A 16,094-nucleotide genomic window follows, 5' to 3' on the forward strand; every position below is an offset into this window, starting at 1 on the left:
GCACAAGAATATAACTACTATAATACCGCTCCTATGCACAGGAATATAACTACTATAATACTGCTCCTATGCACAGGAATATAACTACTATAATACTGCTCCTATGTTCAAGGATATAACTACTATAATACCGCTCCTATGCACAAGAATATAACTACTATAATACCGCTCCTATGCACAAGAATATAACAACTATAATACTGCCTCCTATGTACAAGAATATAACTACTATAATACTGCTTCTATGTACAAGGATATAACTACTATAATACTGCCTCCTATGTACAGGAATATAACTACTATAATACTGCTCCTATGTACAAGAATATAACTACTATGATACCGCTCCTATGCACAGGAATATAACTACTATAATACTGCTCCTATGTACAAGGATATAACTACTATAATACCGCTCCTATGCACAAGAATATAACTACTATAATACTGCTCCTATGCACAAGAATATAACAACTATAATACTGCCTCCTATGTACAAGAATATAACTACTATAATACTGCTCCTATGTACAGGAATATAACTACTATAATACTGCTCCTATGTACAAGGATATAATTACTATAATACTGCCTCCTATGTACAAGAATATAACTACTATAATACTGCCTCCTATGTACAACAATATAACTACTATAATACTGCCTCCTATGTACAAGAATATAACTACTATAATACTGCTCCTGTGTACAGGAATATAACTACTATAATACTGCTCCTATGTACAAGAATATAACTACTATAATACTGCTCCTATGTACAAGAATATAACTACTATAATACTGCTCCTATGTACAAGAATATAACTACTATAATACTGCTCCTATGTACAAGAATATAAGTACTATAATACTGCTCCTATGTACAAGAATATAACTACTATAATACTGCTCCTATGTATAAGAATATAACTACTATAATACTGCTCCTATGTACAAGAATATAACTACTATATTACTGCTCCTATGTACAAGAATATAACTACTATAATACTGCCTCCTATGTACAAGAATATAACTACTATAATACTGCCTCCTATGTACAAGAATATACCTACTATAATACTGCTCCTATGTACAAGAATATAAGTACTATAATACTGCTCCTATATGCAAGAATATAACTACTATAATATTGCCTCCTATGTATAAGAATATAACTACTATAATACTGCTCCTATGTACAAGAATATAACTACTATAATACTGCCCCTATGTACAAGAATATAACTACTATAATACTGCCTCCTATGTACAAGAATATAACTACTATAATACTGCTCCTATGTACTAGAATATAACTACTATAATACTGCTCCTATGTACAAGAATATAACTACTATAATACTGCTCCTATGTACAAGAATATAACTACTATAATACTGCTCCTATGTACAAGAATATAACTACTATAATACTGCTCCTATGTACAAGAATATAACTACTATAATACTGCTCCTATGTACAAGAATATAACTACTATAATACTGCCTCCTATGTACAAGAATATAACTACTATAATACTGCCTCCTATGTACAAGAATATAACTACTATAATACTGCCTCCTATGTACAAGAATATAACTACTATAATACTGCTCCTACAGGGAGTGCAGAATTATTAGGCAAGTTGTATTTTTGAGGATTAATTTTATTATTGAACAACAACCATGTTCTCAATGAACCCAAAAAACTTATTAATATCAAAGCTGAATATTTTTGGAAGTAGTTTTTAGTTTGTTTTTAGTTTTAGCTATTTTAGGGGGATATCTGTGTGTGCAGGTGACTATTACTGTGCATAATTATTAGGCAACTTAACAAAAAACAAATATATACCCATTTCAATTATTTATTTTTACCAGTGAAACCAATATAACATCTCAACATTCACAAATATACATTTCTGACATTCAAAAACAAAACAAAAACAAATCAGTGACCAATATAGCCACCTTTCTTTGCAAGGACACTCAAAAGCCTGCCATCCATGGATTCTGTCAGTGTTTTGATCTGTTCACCATCAACATTGCGTGCAGCAGCAACCACAGCCTCCCAGACACTGTTCAGAGAGGTGTACTGCTTTCCCTCCTTGTAAATATCACATTTGATGATGGACCACAGGTTCTCAATGGGGTTCAGATCAGGTGAACAAGGAGGCCATGTCATTAGATTTTCTTCTTTTATACCCTTTCTTGCCAGCCACGCTGTGGAGTACTTGGACGCGTGTGATGGAGCATTGTCCTGCATGAAAATCCTGTTTTTCTTGAAGGATGCAGACTTCTTCCTGTACCACTGCTTGAAGAAGGTGTCTTCCAGAAACTGGCAGTAGGACTGGGAGTTGAGCTTGACTCCATCCTCAACCCGAAAAGGCCCCACAAGCTCATCTTTGATGATACCAGCCCAAACCAGTACTCCACCTCCACCTTGCTGGCGTCTGAGTCGGACTAGAGCTCTCTGCCCTTTACCAATCCAGCCACGGGCCCATCCATCTGGCCCATCAAGACTCACTCTCATTTCATCAGTCCATAAAACCTTAGAAAAATCAGTCTTGAGATATTTCTTGGCCCAGTCTTGACGTTTCAGCTTGTGTGTCTTGTTCAGTGGTGGTCGTCTTTCAGCCTTTCTTACCTTGGCCATGTCTCTGAGTATTGCACACCTTGTGCTTTTGGGCACTCCAGTGATGTTGCAGCTCTGAAATATGGCCAAACTGGTGGCAAGTGGCATCTTGGCAGCTGCACGCTTGACTTTTCTCAGTTCATGGGCAGTTATTTTGCGCCTTGGTTTTTCCACACGCTTCTTGCGACCCTGTTGACTATTTTGAATGAAACGCTTGATTGTTCGATGATCACGCTTCAGAAGCTTTGCAATTTTAAGAGTGCTGCATCCCTCTGCAAGATATCTCACTATTTTTGACTTTTCTGAGCCTGTCAAGTCCTTCTTTTGACCCATTTTGCCAAAGGAAAGGAAGTTGCCTAATAATTATGCACACCTGATATAGGGTGTTGATGTCATTAGACCACACCCCTTCTCATTACAGAGATGCACATCACCTAATATGCTTAATTGGTAGTAGGCTTTCGAGCCTATACAGCTTGGAGTAAGACAACATGCATAAAGAGGATGATGTGGTCAAAATACTCATTTGCCTAATAATTCTGCACGCAGTGTATATACAAGAATATAACTACTATAATATTGCTCCTATGTACAAGAATATAACTACTATAATACTGCCTCCTATGTACAAGAATATAACTACTATAATACTGCTCCTATGTACTAGAATATAACTACTATAATACTGCTCCTATGTACAAGAATATAACTACTATAATACTGCCTCCTATGTACAAGAATATAACTACTATAATACTGCCTCCTATGTACAAGAATATAGCTACTATAGTACTGCTCCTATGTACAAGAATATAACTACTATAATACTGCTCCTATGTACAAGAATATAACTACTATAATAATGCTCATATGTACAAGAATATAACAACTATAATACTGCCTCCTATGTACAAGAATATAACTACTATAATACTGCCTCCTATGTACAAGAATATAACTACTATATTACTGCTCCTATGTACAAGAATACAACTACTATAATACTGCCTCCTATGTACAAGAATATAACTACTATAATACTGCTCCTATGTACAAGAATATAACTACTATAATACTGCCCCTATGTACAAAAATATAACTACTATAATACTGCTCCTATGTACAAGAATATAACTACTATAATACTGCTCCTATGTACAAGAATATAACTACTATAATACTGCCTCCTATGTACAAGAATATAACTACTATAATACTGCCTCCTATGTACAAGAATATACCTACTATAATACTTCTCCTATGTACAAGAATATAACTACTATAATACTGCTCCTATGTACAAGAATATAACTACTATAATACTGCTCCTATGTACAAGAATATAACTACTATAATACTGCCTCCTATGTACAAGAATACAGTTGCAAGAAAAAGTATGTGAACCCTTTGGAATGATATGGATTTCTGCACAAATTGGTCATAAAATGTGATCTGATCTTCATCTAAGTCACAACAATAGACAATCACAGTCTGCTTAAACTAATAACACACAAAGAATTAAATGTTACCATGTTTTTATTGAACACACCATGTAAAGATTCACAGTGCAGGTGGAAAAAGTATGTGAACCCCTAGACTAATGACATCTCCAAGAGCTAATTGGAGTGAGGTCTCAGCCAACTGGAGTCCAATCAATGAGATGAGATTAGAGGTGTTGGTTACAGCTGCCCTGCCCTATAAAAAACACACACCAGTTCTGGGTTTGCTTTTCACAAGAAGCACTGCCTGCTCCAATGTACAAGTACAGTATATGACTACAATAATACTGCCTCCTATGTACAAGGATATAACCACTATAATACTGCCTCCCATGTACAAGAATATAATTGAATGATTTTCCTAAAATATGACGTAAAGTCATGATTTTATGAAAGACACGGAGGCGAGTATTGCTTAACCCTTTCTTTACCTTTCTTTACTACACACAATAGCAGCAAAGAATTAAACAACAAAATCCACCAATGGGCACACAGCCCTCCCCCTTAGTCACAGTATAAAGGGAACACCCCATAAGTCCTTCTTCCTCTTTCTTTGTCTTGATAACTCCACCAACGAACCAAACTGGAACAACCGGAACCAGGCGAACTCTAACCGGAAGACCAACATGTCTTGAACCACCGACTTGAAGAGAAGACGGCAAACAGAAATTGCAGAGGGTCCTCTTCATTCTTCAACGAATTTGATGAGATCAACCTTAAAAGAGAGAAAGCAACAGATAATCTCCAGCAACGCCAAAGCGTTAATCCTATTGATGTGACATAGCGTCAGACAAGGTAAGAAAAATGTTAATAATTCAACAATATCCACAAAAGTCATAAATAACAATAATGACAGAAAACATTTACATAAAAATAAATACATACCACATAACCCCAGGGAGGGATAATACATGGGAGGGGCAATACTCGCCTCCGTGTCTTTCATAAAATCATGACTTTACGTCATATTTTAGGAAAATCATTCAATTTTATTTCAAGACACGGAGGCTTCATATTGCTAGTTTAAAGTCGATTCACCATAGAAGCGAAAACATGTGGATCCGGCCTAAAATAAAATTCCCTAAACGTGGAGACACGTGACCAGTCTGCCAGCTTCATGACGTCCTCCAGGCGCGCACCGGACAGAGTTAAGGAAGTTGCGGAAGCGCCGCGAACAGAATGTGCCGTAAAAATGGAAGTATCTATACCAGAGAGAGACAAAATCCACTTCACCCAACGCGACAGAGTTACCGCGGCAACTGGAGCAAAAGGCCTACGGAAAGAAATAAACAACTGGGAAGCAGAGGAAGACCTCAAGGACCGAGTTCTGGACTCGTACTCCTTCAGACAAGTGACTGGACAGAGCGCCACTGAAGAAGGAAACGTGGGATAAGACATTGAAGTGATATTAGTTTTTGTACGCCGGGAAATATTGAATGTTACACCTTCCGGAGTAAAGGACCGGGCGTCATGATCTAATGCCCGGACGTCCGAAACCCTTTTACAAGAGACCAGGCAAAAGAGAGTAACCAATTTAGCCGATAATTGGCGAAGGGACAAATCTTCATTGGAATGCCAACCTGACAGGAAAGATAAAACGGATGACACGTCCCAAGTGCTAGAAAACCGAGGCCTGGGAGGACGCGCAAAGCAGGAACCTTTAAGTAACCGGCACACCAAAGGGTGACGTCCCGCCGAACAACCATCAAAGCCCCTATGACCGGAGGAAATGGCCAATCGGAACACATTTATAGTCCGATATGCTTTACCTTCTTCATAAAGAGAACTAAGAAATTGAACCACATTGCCTACAGCGGCCGTAGTGGGATCCAGGTTCGGAAGGCTGCACCAACTAGCCTAGGATCGCCAAGCCGTCCTATAGGCTCTTCTGGTCCCTGGGGCCCATGCGCTCTCCAATAGGAAAATAGCTGTCTCCGAAAGTCCCTCGGTCTGCCAGGGCAACCCGACACTCTGCAGGCCAGAAGACGTAGGGACCGCTCCAGTACCAGCGGATGAGGATGGTTCAGCGGATCCAGCAGCAGCGATGTCCGGAGAGGAAGTAACCTGGGAATCTCCACCAGAAGTTCCAAAAGCTGTGGAAACCACGACTGTGCGCTCCAGAAAGGAAGAATCAGCACCAGCTCCGAAAATTGAAGACGTATCTTGGCCAAAGTCAGAGGGATCATCGAGAACGGTGGGAATGCATACATCACGTCCTCCGACCAATGCTGGAGAAAAGCATCCACTGCCTCCGCGGACGGGTCCGGTCTCCAACTGAAGTATCTGGGCAGTTGGGCGTTCCAGCGCGACGCAAAAAGGTCGATCGAAAACATGCCCCAGAGAGATTCGATGGTAGAAAATATCTCCATGTCTCTCCGCCACTACAGAAACTCCATTGGACAGGCAATAATCCCAGAAATCCTTGGCCAAGTGTGTCAACATCCTCGACCGGGTACCTCCCATGGAATTGATGTACCGGACTGCTGAGATATTGTCCATGCGAAGGCGAATACAGGCCTTGGCCCTCCCACTGGTGAAGCTGCGGATGGCAAAGGAGCCTGCCAGAAGCTCCAGAGCATTGATGTGTAAGTGGGACTCTACTGTGGACCAAGGACCTCCCGTGGAAACACCCTCGCAATGGGCACCCCAACCGTGAAGGCTGGCGTCCGACTCTATTACTATATCCGGGCGTGGGCCGAACAGGGCCCTGCCATTCCAGGCAGAGAGGTTGGCAATCCACCATTCCAACTCGTCTCTCGTTTCCTGATCCAGAGAGATCAGGTCCGCATAAGAAGCACCGGCATGCAGGTGTGCGATTTTGAGGCGCTGCAGGGCCCGATAATGAAGGGGAGCCGGAAAGATAGCTTGAATGGAAGATGACAATAGACCTATCACTCTGGCCAAATGACGTAGGGAAATCTGCGGAAGGGATAGAGTGCGACGTAACTCTTTGCGGATCGACCGCACCTTCGCAATGGGAAGACTGAGAGTCAAGGACAGAGAGTCCAGCTGGAATCCGAGAAACTCCATGGACTGAGAAGGAATTAGACAAGACTTCTCTCGGTTGATAATGAAACCCAGAGCTGAAAGAAGATGAATTGACATCTGCAGGTGGGATAGCAGAGAGGGACGGTCCTCCGCCATAATCAGAATATCGTCCAGATAGATTATTAGTCTCACCCCCCGATAGCGGAGCCATGCCACTACTGGACGCATCAGTTTGGTGAAACACCAGGGGGCGGACGAGAGACCGAAGGGGAGGCACGAGAAGCGCCAAACCGTCCCCTGCCAATGGAAACGCAGAAGATCCCTGGAAGGAGGAGAAATCGGAACCGTCAAGTAAGCATCCTTGAGATCTAACTTGGCCATCCAGTCCCCGGGCAGTAGCATGTCTCTTAGAAGATGGATGCCCTCCATCTTGAAATGTCTGTACTTGACAAACACATTCAGTGCCTTGAGATTGATAACGGGACGGAACTGGCCTCCCTTTTTCTCCACCAGGAAAATACTGCTGATTACCCCTTCGTGATCGAGAGGGGCCGGTTCTACAGCTCCCTTGAGATACAAGGCTCTTAGTTCCACATCTATGAGGCTCTGGGATTCCTGTGAACGGAACGTGGAAGGAAGCGGGGATGGAAGCACAGGAGGGGCGACTAGCTCTATGTGGAAACCCCGAACCGTGGACAACACCTAGGGGTCGTTGGTAATGAGTGCCCAAGCATGAATAAAATGTTGGAGTCTGCCCCCTACACAGCTTTCCAAAAAAGGGAGAAGTGGAGGTAGACTTACCAAATGGGCGTCTGAGGTTTGGGTTTCCTCTGTAAGGTCTTCCCCGTCCGGAAGCACCACGGGAAGGGAAGAACGATGGTTGATGTCTCTGTTCATGGATAGGTGGGCGGTATGACGAGAAGGAGCCTCGACCCGAACCTCGGGTCTGGAAAGAGGAACGGCCGGACAGACGGCCCCTGGTACTGCCGGCCCTGGTGGAAACCCTACCACTAAATACCCTACGCATCGACGTTTGGGCTTTATCCAATGCGGTAAAGGTCCCTACAAATTTTCCTAGTTCCTTAATGAAGGGATCCCCAAAGAGGAAACCTTGGGCATCCTTGCCGGACTCTGACAAAGCCATATTGGTCAATTTTGGCTCAATTTTTAATAAAATGGCTTTGCGCCGTTCAATACTGAGGGAGGTGTTTGCATTACCTGCCATGCAAATGGCTCTTTGGGCCCAACCACGGAGTTCGTCCGGGTCGACCATTTGGCCTTCAGCCTTGGCGGATTCAGCCAAATCAAAAATCTTTGTTAGGGGCCCCATAATATCAAGTAGCTTGTCTTGGCAAGCTTTAAGGGCCGAGTCTAGGCCTCTCTTGGGGCTAAATCCCGTTTTGGATAAGAATTGGACCATTTTTGGGTCCACGACCGGTGTATCGCATACCTTATTAGGTATCGCCGGGCGAGGGCATTCTGCCCGGAGTTTGTTCCGTGCCTCCTTGCTAAGGGGCTTACGGACCATGGACTCCAAGTAATTAGCAATGTGGGGAGCCGGAAGCCATTCCGCGGACCTGGGGTGGTGCAAGGAGTCCGGGTCAAAGAGAGCCTCCCCTGCTGGGTCCATAAGGGAAACGGATTGGCCCGGGTCCGCCGGGTCGACCTCTATCGGTCGCCGAGGCAACGACGAAAAGGAGACAGATGTCCCCTGAGCAGGTGACGTATCATCGTCAAACTCCTCTGAATCATTATAGGATTCAATCAAAGCCTCCTCCTCAGATTCTCCGTCAGAATCAGACTCTAGCTCGGGGTGGGACCGAGCAGATTTCCAATGCCGTGCTTTTTCTGCCTGGCGCGGACAGGCTCTTTTGCGCGGCCGAGGCGCGCTGTCATTGGATGGACCAAGGCCATCAGTCATATCATTTCTGGAGGCAATAGGGGCTGGTATAGGAATGGGGTTAGGGGCCACCACAGATGAAGTATTGGCGATTAGGACCTGGGATATAGAGTGTGTTAACACTGAGGACATAGAGCCCATGGCAGAGATAATGGCCTCAGAGATAGATTTCTGCAGGGTCAGGGCCTGAGGGTCAGATGATACTGCATTAGCCCCCCCTGGAGATGGGATAATCCCCATATTCTGTGGGGGACAAGGCAAGTCCCCATGAGAGGGGGTCCCAAGGGCCGCGGGTGGAGCCTTTTGAGCAGACATGAATATGCACAGTAAAAGCGATATTGCCTAAGGTGGGAAATAGGGAAGACAACCTGAGGCTAACTAACACTAAACCTAAACCAAAGCTGACCAGAAGATTGCTAGCAGAGTTAGTCACTCTGCAGCAAAAGGAGCCGCCGTTCCGGAGTGATGAAGCGTGATGATGAAGAGGGAGACCGCACGCCGAATGAACAGAAACGGTGCGGCTCTGAACAGAAAACGTCCGATATCTCGGAAAGTAACGCGAGACTTTGGACGTAACAGCAGGAGTGGCGGGAACGAGCGGCAGGGGAAGGTAAGATGGCGGCCGAGATCCCGCGAGACGACGCGAGATCTCGGACGCGACGGTGCAGTGGAGGAGAATGTAATCGCGTCGGCACCGAATACAGGTAGAGCAAACCAGAAATAACACAATAAACCCCCCGATCCTAAGCCCAGGAAAGAGGGGGGGGGGGGGGACAGGAGAGGAGAACTGTAAGGGGGAAACGGCAAACAAATCCTATGGGAAAAAACGTCAGACCAGCTAAAACAGGCAATCAATTATCAGGGGAACAATAAATCACCCTAAAATGCTATAAAAACAGTAAATTGATATAGGACAACAATACCACCACCCCTGAAAGCAGGAGGGTGGGATACTTAACTTGTGCAGCAGCAAAGAAAGAGGAGGAAGGACTTATGGGGTGTTCCCTTTATACTGTGACTAAGGGGGAGGGCTGTGTGCCCATTGGTGGATTTTGTTGTTTAATTCTTTGCTGCTATTGTGTGTAGTAAAGAAAGGTAAAGAAAGGGTTAAGCAATATGAAGCCTCCGTGTCTTGAAATAAAATTACTATAATACTGCTCCTATATACAAGAATATATCTACTATAATACTGCCTCCTATGTACAAGAATATAACTACTATAATACTGCCTCCTATGTACAAGAATATAACTACTATAATACTGCCTCCTATGTACAAGAATATAACTACTATATTACTGCTCCTATGTACAAGAATATAACTACTATAATACTGCCTCCTATGTACAAGAATGTAACTGCTATAATACTGCTCCTATGTACAAGAATATAACTACTATAATACTGCTCCTATGTACAAGAATATAACTACTATAATACTGCCCCTTATGTACAAGAATACAACTACTATAATACTGCCTCCTATGTACAAGAATATAACTACTATAATACTGCTCCTATGTACAAGAATATAACTACTATAATACTGACCCTATGTACAAGAATATAACTACTATAATACTGCTCCTATGTACAAGAATATAAGTACTATAATACTGCTCCTATATACAAGAATATAACTACTATAATATTGCCTGCTATGTATAAGAATATAACTACTATAATACTGCTCCTATGTACAGGAATATAACTACTATATTACTGCTCCTATGTACAAGAATATAACTACTATAATACTGCCTCCTATGTACAAGAATATAACTACTATAATACTGCCTCCTATGTACAAGAATATAACTACTATAATACTGCTCCTATGTACAAGAATATAACTACTATAATACTGCCTCCTATGTACAAGAATATAACTACTATATTACTGCTCCTATGTACAAGAATACAACTACTATAATACTGCCTCCTATGTACAAGAATATAACTACTATAATACTGCTCCTATGTACAAGAATATAACTACTATAATGACCCTATGTACAAGAATATAACTACTATAATACTGCTCCTATGTACAAGAATATAAGTACTATAATACTGCTCCTATATACAAGAATATAACTACTATAATATTGCCTCCTATGTATAAGAATATAACTACTATAATACTGTTCCTATGTACAAGAATATAACTACTATATTACTGCTCCTATGTACAAGAATATAACTACTACAATACTGCCTCCTATGTACAAGAATATAACTACTATAATACTGCCTCTATGTACAAGAATATAACTACTATAATACTGCTCCTATGTACAAGAATATAACTACTATAATACTGCTCCTATGTACAAGAATATAACTACTATAATACTGCTCCTATGTACAAGAATATAACTACTATAATACTGCCTCCTATGTACAAGAATATAACTACTATAATACTGCCTCCTATGTACAAGAATATACCTACTATAATACTTCTCCTATGTACAAGAATATAACTACTATAATACTGCCTCCTATGTACAAGAATATAACTACTATAATACTGCTCCTATATACAAGAATATAACTACAATAATACTGCCTCCTATGTACAAGAATATAACTACTATAATACTGCTCCTATGTACAAGAATATAACTACAATAATACTGCTCTTATATACAAGAATATATCTACTATAATACTGCCTCCTATGTACAAGAATATAACTACTATAATACTGCTCCTATGTACAAGAATATAACTACTATAATACTGCCTCCTATGTACAAGAATATAACTACTATAATACTGCTCCTATGTACAAGAATATAACTACTATAATACTGCTCCTATGTACATGATTATAACTACTATAATACTGCTCCAATGTACAAGTATATGACTACAATAATACTGCCTCCTATGTACAAGGATATAACCACTATAATACTGCCTCCCATGTACAAGAATATAATTACTATAATACTGCTCCTATATACAAGAATATAACTACTATAATACTGCCTCCTATGTACAAGAATATAACTACTATAATACTGCTCCTATATACAAGAATATAACTACAATAATACTGCCTCCTATGTACAAGAATATAACTACTATAATACTGCTCCTATGTACAAGAATATAACTACAATAATACTGCTCCTATGTACAAGAATATAACTACTATAATACTGCTCCTATGTACAAGAATATAACTACTATAATACTGCTCCTGTGTACAAGAATATAACTACTATAATACTGCTCCTATGTACAAGAATATAACTACTATAATACTGCTCCTATGTACAAGAATATAACTACTATAATACTACTCCTATGTACAAGAATATAACTGCTATAATACTGATTGGTTTTCTTTATAAACCACATGTTTTCTGACCATTTTTTCTGTTCTCTTTTTTAGATACACTAAGTTTATCAAACATTTTCTGGACACAGCTGAGAAGTTTTTCATGACTGGACATCGGGTCGCTTATTATGTAATGACCGACCAGCCCGCTGCCATCCCCAACATTACACTGGGTGAAAAGAGAAATCTGGTTGTCCTGGAGGTCCCCGCCTACAAAAGATGGCAGGACATCACCATGAGGAGGATGCAGATTATTCGAGACTACATCCATGATCGGTTCGTCAATGAGGTGGACTATCTGGTGTGTCTAGATGTGGACATGGAGTTCAAAGACCAGGTTGGGGTTGAGATCCTCAGTGATGTTTATGGCGTCATCCATCCGGGTTTTTTCACATCGTCTCGCAAGGAGTTCCCCAATGAAAGGCGACCTCAGTCTGCAGGTTACATCCCTGAAGACGAGGGCGATTTCTATTACACAGGGTCCCATTTTGGAGGCACGGTGGAAGAGATCTACAAGTTGACCAATCATTGCCACCACGCCATGCTGGCCGATAAAGACATAAACATAGAAGCTCTTTGGCATGATGAGAGTTATCTCAACAGATATTTCCTGTATTACAAACCCACCAAGCTCCTGTCTCCAGAGTATTCCTGGAACTACTACTTTGGAGACTCTGCCGTGGTGGAGAAGAAGAGATTTGTCGATCTCCCTAAGGAATATGAGAAAGTACGTGACAACCCGTGATGCTCCATATAGCGGATTGGAGATTGAGGGGTTTTATGTAATTTCTCTAATACTTCCTTAGTCCTCATCCTCCCCCATATTAGCTTAGACCTCTTTGGTCTTGAGTTCTCGTATCTCGAGAGGCTTCTGTGTTACTCCTCATGGATGATACATGAAGCTGATTGTGCCTGTACAGATCCTGCTGCCATTCTGGTGAAGTGTATTACAATGGCGATGAGATGTAGCATACTTTGTGAGTTGATACCCTGATACACAGTAACATTTAACTGGTTAAAGATGGTCAGTCTACCTTTTAAATTTAACGCCGTTATTCAGCAGCGCCCCTCGACATTCCTCGCTGTTATTTAAGTGTCTATGATCTTGGTGGCAAATGTAGACAATACGCAATTATTGTTTTTGAATAAAAAAAAAATTGAAAATGGGAAATGATTTTTATCCCTTCCTGCTTCTTCAAGTACATAGATGTGACCGCCGGCTTACAGGAGCTGTGACTAGGAGCAGGAGTCAAGAAAATTCAGATCCCAGCCATGTACCGCTATTACCAACTGCAATCAACAGCGATCGCACTGTGGTGTAATGGATTGTAGTGCAGTGATAAGCTCTTCCCTCTGGGCTGTCCTGTACTGCAGCAATAAGCTCCTACCTCTTGACTGCTCTGTAGTGCAGTGATAAGCTCCTCACTCTGGGCTTTCCCATAGTGCAGTGAAACTCCTCCCTCTGGGCTGTCCCATAGTGCAGTGAAACTCCTCCCTCTGAGCTGTCCCATAGTGCAGTGAAACTCCTCCCTCTGGGCTGTCCCATAGTGCAGTGAAACTCCTCCCTCTGGGCTGTCCCATAGTGCAGTGGTAAGAAACTCCTCCCTCTGGGCTATCATGCCTTGATAATTAGCTCCTCCCTCTGGGCTGTCCTGCCGTGATAAGCGTCTCCCTCTGGGCTGTACTGCCATGATAAGCTCCTCCCTCTGGGCTGTACTGCCATGGTAAGCTCCTCCCTCTGGGCTGTCCTGTAGTGCAGTGATAATAAGCTCCTCCTCTCCTTCCTAGAGTTTGCTCCTGGCCTCTGCCGCTCTCCCTCCCTTTTAGCTTAGTGTTGTGTCTCTTCGTCTTTGCTGGGGGGTCGGGGGTGTTGTGTGGGTCTTGTGTATTTCTTCTGCCAGTGTTACAGGTGTCCATGGGTCATGGTCAATAAGAAGTGGGGATGGGGGGGGACCTAATTGAAACGATCTGGAATTGCCTGATGTTGAGCAGGCATTGGAGGAAGGTTCTGGATCTGATCAACTTAATTTTTCTGTATATCTACCTAGAAGCAATGTCATAAAGCGCAGACTCCTGTGTATTGTATCTGTGTCCAAATACGTTAAGGGGAAGACGTGAGTGATCCTTTATCACCATTTCATCTGGGTCCAAAGTTCTGTGCTGATTAGTGTCATCACATATATGTAGATAGGAGTTGGAGCAGTAACTGTGTGTACAACACATGCAAAGTCTGCAGCCACCACTAGGGGGAGATCACTGCACATTAATTTATTAATAGTGAACTCTGAAAACTACATGCTGGGAGCACCCCCTAGTGGTGACTGCAGGCAAAAAGTGTAAAGCCAAAAGGAAAAAAAAACAAAACACAAAGAGTAAAAATATGGAATAAGTTTATATAAAGTACATTGCACAGTGACATAAAAGTTACAGTAGCAACATACAATGCATAAAATAACCTTTTATCCGGAATCATAGATTGATGGCCTATCTTCAGCATAGGTCAATATCTGATCGGTGGCGGTCTGACTCCTGGCTCCCCTGACGATCAGCAGGTCATGTGATGTCCCGTTCATCGGTCACATGCCCTATGTGCAGCTTGATCCCATTCAACTGAATTGTGCTGCTATACCAAGCATAGCCACTACACAACATATAGGCTATTTCTCCCCACACACAGTGTGGGACTAAACGCAAGATCACCTAATCTGCATGGAAAGGTACCTGCAAAGAAATCGGGTAAAGGAGAAGATTCGCGGCCTGCACAGCCTGATCACGTGACCAAGATGGCGTCGCAACACACTAACAGTATTTCAAATAGTGTGCTCACAGACTTGCAGCCGGCTCCCTCGCAAGAGGATATCTTCGGTGCCAGCCAGTGACCTCAAACGCCTGGCAATTGAAGAGGCAAATCCAGACCTCAAGACCTCGCTGTCAGCAACGGTACAATCAGCCCTCGCAGTACTGCAAGACGCTTTTACACAACAAGGCTACCGCATAGATGAACTTGAGCAGTGAACATCTTGTGTGGAAGAAGAATTAGGAGGCGCGAACACGAACATAGCGATTCTACAACGAACGGTTGGTGAACTTAAAGATAAAGTGGACGACTTAGAGAATCGCTCCCGACGCAGCAATCTCCGCCTGGTAGGGCTGCCGGAGGGGGTAACAGGGTCAGAGCTAAGACGCATATGCGAGTTAATATGTTCACTTATTCTTTTTGTTGGAATTTTTATCCTGTTATGTTTTTCCTGATAACCACTTTTATACTTCCATGGAATGACATAGCGAAAGTGAGGTGTCATATTACACATTATAATGGAACATCAAGGGCCTGCGCTCCCGGCAGAAGCATATGATGGTGCTGCGCCATCTCAAACGCCTTGGAGCGGACATTGCGCTTCTGCAGGAAACGCACCTCGTAGAGAAGGATTTCCAGAGAAGGTCAAAGTTTTGGGTGGGAAAGGTGTATGGTTCCCCAGCAGTTCAAGGTAAAGCAGGAGTGATCACCTTAATATACAAAAAGCTAGTGCATAAGATACAAGGACAGACCATAGATGACGAAGGCAGAGTATTGGTACTAAAACTGAAAGACACAGATAGAGACCTCAGTCTCTATAATGTACAGTACAGACCAAAAGTTTGGACACACCTTCTCATTCAAAGAGTTTTCTTTATTTTCATGACTATGAAGGCATCAAAACTATGAATTAACACATGTGGAA

General features: G+C 42.1%; 1 protein-coding gene across 2 annotated transcripts in view; it reads left to right on the plus strand.

The window, feature by feature from the left end:
- LOC120977362 (histo-blood group ABO system transferase-like) overlaps window positions 1-13,549 on the plus strand; it is a 50,257-nt gene extending 36,708 nt beyond the window's left edge. For both annotated transcript variants that reach the window (XM_040405287.1, XM_040405288.1), the window contains one exon: window positions 12,427-13,549. In XM_040405287.1, the coding sequence (XP_040261221.1) occupies window positions 12,427-13,117 (691 nt within the window). In that variant the 3' untranslated portion in view covers window positions 13,118-13,549. The remainder of the gene's footprint in view (window positions 1-12,426) is intronic.
- Window positions 13,550-16,094: the final 2,545 nt, after the last annotated feature.

This window comes from Bufo bufo, chromosome 8 (assembly GCF_905171765.1).
Source record: "Bufo bufo chromosome 8, aBufBuf1.1, whole genome shotgun sequence".
In the NCBI taxonomy this organism is placed as follows: domain Eukaryota; kingdom Metazoa; phylum Chordata; class Amphibia; order Anura; family Bufonidae; genus Bufo; species Bufo bufo.